We start from the raw sequence: 5275 nt of genomic DNA, 5'->3' as shown, positions 1-5275 counted from the left end.
TGAAACTATCCGGAGCTGGGAAATTTTTATGGAAGTTGCCTTGTTGCTGATTCAACTTGTCGAAAAATAATTTTGAATTAGCAAAGGCAAACGAAAATCGGTCGAGGGAAAAATTTTAGAGGAATTAAAGAGCAATTTCCGTGAAAAGTAAGACGAAAAGTAGAGAAAAAAGTTTAAAAATGTCATCGCCAGGTCCTCGTTCGCCTGAACTCACAGACAAAAGTCGCAAATACGACCGACAAATCAGGTAAAAATCCGAATTTTTGTCTTCGTCCTTTGTCGTCGTTCATTTTTTTTTTGTTGTTTTTTCCAGATTATGGGGTGAACACGGGCAAAGTCAGTTGGAAACGGCGCAAGTTTGTCTCATAAATGCCACAGCCTTGGGAGCGGAGATTATGAAGGGACTCGTTTTGCCCGGCATCGGCGGTTTCATGATCGTAGACGACTCGCTCGTGACCGAAGCGGATCTCGATAGCAATTTTTTCCTCGATGCCTCGTCCCTGGGCAAGGCTCGTGCCAAGTGCTGTGCCACAATGTTGCAGGAAATGAACACGGATGTCAACGGGGACTACGTTGACGAAAGCATTGACCACATTTTACAAGTAAATCCGGAATTTTTCAAAAATTACGACGTCGTTGTCGCTACAAGTCTCGATGAACGTTCGATCGTGACGCTGTCAAATCTGTTGTGGGACTTGAACATTCCGCTGGTGATTTGTCGTTCCGTGGGATTTTTGGGCAGTGTGCGGGTGCAAGTGAAGGAACATTGTGTCATCGAAACGCATCCGGATAACCGGCAGAGCGATTTGCGACTCGAACAGCCGTTTGCCTCGTTAAAGGAACACATTGACAACACAACGCTCTCCCCAAAAGTGCCCTGGCTCATTGTCATGTACAAATATCTGCAGCAATATGTCGCCGAAAACAATGGACAAGTACCGTCAACGTATCGGGAAAAAATTAAGTTGCGCGACATGATCCGTGCTGGCATGACAGCGGACGAGGAGAATTACGAAGAAGCGATTAAAGCGGTAAATTCGAGTTTTGGCGGCGGACATCTCACAACCGGCATCAAAGCCATCATGAATGACGAGAGTTGCATAAATCTCAATAAGCAAAGCACGCCTTTTTGGATTCTCGTGCGTGCCGTGAAGGATTTCGTGGAGACTGAGGGCAAAGGATGGCTCCCCCTGCCTGGCGTAATACCTGACATGACAGCAGATACCGCTTCTTACATAAATTTGCAGAATATTTATCGGGCCCAAGCCTTGCATGATGCAGATATCGTTCATCGACGTGCCCAGCAGCTGCTAAAAGAGCTCGACAAACCAAGTGATACCATTACGGAGAAGGATGTGAAGCTCTTTTGTCGCGAGGCGGCGAATTTGGCGGTGATTCGTGGCACCAAAATCGCAGACGAGTACGAAAAAGGGTACAAGGCGACAAGTATTGCACGCGGACTTGAGACGCCAAACACCTTGGTGGAGCATTACGTGATTTTGCGTGCGATGGAAAAGTTTAAGACGGAATATGGGTCGACGCCGGGCCAAACGGAAGTCGAAACAGATACGGCGCGCATCAAGGGGATTGCGTGTCGATTGCTCAACGAGTGGGGGGTTTCCGCGCAGATAAGTGACGACTTGGCACACGAACTTTGCCGGTATGGCGGACATGAGGTACACAGTATCTCGGCATATGTGGGCGGATGTGTGGCACACGAACTGATTAAACTGATCACGAAGCAGTACAAGCCGATTAATAATACTTTCATTTATAACGCAATTACATCCGAAACTGATGTTTATCAGTTCTAAGAGTGATGTACTAAATATTTTTTTTCCTTTTTTTTTTGAACGATGTTGATGAATAAATCTATAGGTATAAAAAAAAAATTAAAAAGTGAAATTTTTTTTAACAAAATAACTCAAAATTCGAAAAAAAATCGAACTAAGTCAATTATTTTGAAAATTTTTGATGCGTGTCTGAAATAGCTAAGAGAAGGTTTTGGATAATAGGAATAAAAAATTACCTAAATTAGGTAATAAAAAACATCATAAGGCAAGTGCAATTTAAAAAAATATATTTTTCTGTAATTAAAGTTACCTACCTAAACTTTCTGAAAATCCGTGGTCGTTTTTAGATTTTTTTTCGTTAAAAATTAATGATGAACTATCTAAAAAAGGCTAAAAATTGTTAAAAAAATTAAGATTTTCGTTATATTTTTAAGTTAGGCCGCTCCAAATAAAAGTCAATAGTTTTGTCCGATGCCCCATTTTAAATTCGAAAATCCAATGGGGCAAAATAAAAAAAAAGTTGAAAATTTTTATTAAAAATGATCGTTTTTTGTGTATTTTCATGATTTTTTTTTTAAATTTTCAAGAAAAATATAATTTTTTGTGATTTTTGCACTCAAAACCGTAGGTATTTCGACAAGAAATTTTATTTAGAAAATAATTTTCATGAAAATTATTAAATTCTTTTCAAAAAAAAATTTGACAGTTATTTTTTTGATTAAAATTGTTTTAAACAAAATTATAATACACAAATATCAATGTAAAAAACTCAAAACAACAATAATAATATTTATAAAAGATTAAAAAATTTTTTAAAAAATTTGCATTTTGTATGAAAAAAAGTAGGTATTTCAAAATTTTTTATTTTTTTTGCCTCACCTTAATTTTGGACAAAACTATTGAGTTGCTTTTGGAGCGGCCTAAAATATATTTTTAAATTAAATAAATAATTTTACAAAATTTTATAAAAAAAAAATAAATTAAAGTTAAGATAATTAGAAAAAAATTCAAAAATTTTTGAATTTCAAAAAATATAAAAAAATTGCAATGTTCAAAATGAGGAGTAAAACAATGTGCAACATTTTTGTGCGTTAAAATAAAAATGTTTTGAATATTTTTTGACACCAACGTTTGTTTACATATTTTGAGTGTTATGAAATTGCCGGCTTTTCTAGCGAATTTTTGAAAAAAAAACTTTAAGAACAATTATTATTGAAAAACGAATATTTAAAGCTTTTGAATATTCGAAGACTAAAAAAATAAAATAAAATATTCGAAAAAAAAAAATATAAAATTAAAGAAAATAAATAAGGTAGACAAAAACTTGTTGTTGCAAATTATAAATAAAATAACAAAAAAAAATTTTTTTTCCTTAGATTTTTCACAATTTACCTTGCAAACTTGAGAAAATTTGTGAAAATGATGATGGATGGTAAGTTGAAAACTTACTAACTTGAAAGTAACTTGAAATTTTCCAAATTTTTAAACGAAAAAAATTTTCAGATGACAGAACATCCAATAGGTTCGAAGTTTTGAACGAAGATTGCCTGCGAAACATTTTAATGTTCTTCCATCCACACGAACTCTTGCCGCTTCTAAAAGTTCCTTATCTGGGCGCTGTGACAAACGAGTTGCGACAAAAATATCACAACTTTAATTTTGTCCATAAAATTGACGACGTCAAATGGGATCTGGAAAGTTTTAGAGATGCACTAACGTTCATGGGACCAAATTTAAAATCTGTTACATTGGATTCGGCAAGACTGTTTTGCATGTCACACGCTGTAGCATTTCATCTTTTGCACGAATTGTGCCCAAAATTGGAATCGTTGGAATTGATGAATTTTTCAATTGAATTTTTGCAAACCAGATTTGAATTTTCCCGCATGACAAAGAACTTGAAAAGCATTTCATTGATTTATGGCAAATATTGTGACGATATAGGCAGGTGTTTGGGCAATTCAAGCCAACTTGAAAGTTTTTCGATCAAAAATTGCGAAATAGACGACAAATTTTTCAACTATTTTAAGAATTTGAAGTCGATAAGTTTAGTTCGACTTGATAATCTTCGAATGGAAGATTTTAAAAAGATATTGGAGCAAAACTTGACACTAAAAAAAATTGAATGCCTTCAAAAAGGTTGCATTAAAAACGACACCATAAATTTTATCGTAGAAAACTTTTCAAATGTTGAAGATTTAAGTTTTCTGTTAAGTTTTCAGCTTTATTCTGAAATAATTGTCGATCGTCTTGGCGAATTACCAAACTTAAAGAGATTATATCTTGATTTCATAATGGTTCAACATTTAACTGATTCAACAAATATTTTGTCTTTGTCAAAGAAATTAAGAGAAAAAAACAAAATTGAAGAATTGTATTTGATGAACTTTAATTTGTCTGAAGAAATAGATTCGTTATCAAAGTTAACAAGTTTGAAGATTTTAGAGATAAATTACATTTCGTCAAACATTGATCTCAAAAAATTACAAAATTTACAACAGTTAGAATGTGCTGCTTTTACTAATGCAAATTTTTCATCAAGTGCACTTTTGGAATTTATCACGAAAATGCAAAATTTAAAGAAAATCGATATTCCATTATTTCACATTCACGAAAATTTTGAATTTCTCGAAAGACTCATAGTGCGCCTTGAAGCATTTAAACGTCCAAAGCTTGAAATTGGAACTTATTTTTATGAAGAATTGGTTACCAAGCCAGAGTTCCGGAAATTGTTAGAAGAAAATCGTCATATTTTGTCTTTTCATAAATAATAAATAATATTGAAGTTGATAATTGAGTTATTTTTGTAGCAAATTTAAAATTAAACGAAAAAAAATTTATAATAAATAAATTCTTATAGAACAAAATAAATTTATTTTTATGTTTTTAATAATTTTCATTTTTTGTAATTTTTGCATTGAAAATCGTAATTTGATATGAGTTTCCTGCTCTAAAATTTTTTTCAAATTAATAAAAATAAAAATGATTTAAAAAATTAATTAAAAAAAAATTAATTAATTTAAAAAATTAAAAATAAATAACTTCTAATTTAAATGATTTAAAAAATTAATTAAAAAAAAATTAATTAATTTAAAAAATTTAAAATAAATAACTTCTAATTGTTTTGTAAACTATTAATTATTAATTTTATTAAAATAATATTTTGTTTTTAATTTTTAACCTTAAATCTCATAGAAGATAAAATTATAAAAAAATATAAATAATTAAAATTAAAAAAAAATAAAATAAATTATTTTTAATTTAAATTTATTTTTTAAAAAATTTTTTGAGCATTATGAATATTTTAGTTGTTTTTTTAGATTTGATAATTTAAAATTTATCTTAAAGTATTTCATGTTAAAAATTTATCAAAAAAAAGTTTATAAAAAAACTGTCAAAAAATTTTGAAAAATAATTTTTTTAAAAAATTTTTAGAGAAGAAAATTCATATTAAATTTCGATTTTCAAAAAAAATAAAAAAA

General features: G+C 30.8%; 1 protein-coding gene and 1 long non-coding RNA gene across 2 annotated transcripts; both read left to right on the top strand.

Annotated features, from left to right (window-relative positions):
• Positions 1–90: 90 nt before the first annotated feature.
• LOC134829541 (nedd8-activating enzyme E1 regulatory subunit) lies at positions 91–1883 on the top strand. Its single transcript, XM_063842642.1, has 2 exons — positions 91–247; positions 314–1883. Exons 1-2 carry the CDS (start codon positions 180–182, stop codon positions 1812–1814), a joined length of 1569 nt encoding a protein of 522 aa, XP_063698712.1. The 5' UTR covers positions 91–179; the 3' UTR covers positions 1815–1883.
• Positions 1884–2967: 1084 nt separating this feature from the next.
• LOC134831584 (uncharacterized) lies at positions 2968–4616 on the top strand. Its single transcript, XR_010162009.1, has 3 exons — positions 2968–3105; positions 3170–3225; positions 3297–4616. It is a non-coding gene; the product is annotated as an uncharacterized LOC134831584 (long non-coding RNA).
• The last annotated feature ends 659 nt before the right edge of the window (positions 4617–5275 follow it).

Source organism: Culicoides brevitarsis, chromosome 2 (assembly GCF_036172545.1).
Source record: "Culicoides brevitarsis isolate CSIRO-B50_1 chromosome 2, AGI_CSIRO_Cbre_v1, whole genome shotgun sequence".
In the NCBI taxonomy this organism is placed as follows: Eukaryota; Metazoa; Arthropoda; class Insecta; order Diptera; family Ceratopogonidae; genus Culicoides; species Culicoides brevitarsis.
The sequence above is the reverse complement of the archived record's forward strand: the minus strand, read 5'-3'. Positions and strand labels throughout refer to the sequence as shown.

Excerpts from the sequence above, each read along its gene's own strand:
- LOC134829541 (XM_063842642.1), top strand. The coding sequence starts at position 180 with ATGTCATCGCCAGGTCCTCGTTCGCCTGAACTCACAGACAAAAGTCGC. Across the intron at positions 248-313 it reads AAATACGACCGACAAATCAG|ATTATGGGGTGAACACGGGC; the intron begins GTAAAAATCCGA and ends TGTTTTTTCCAG.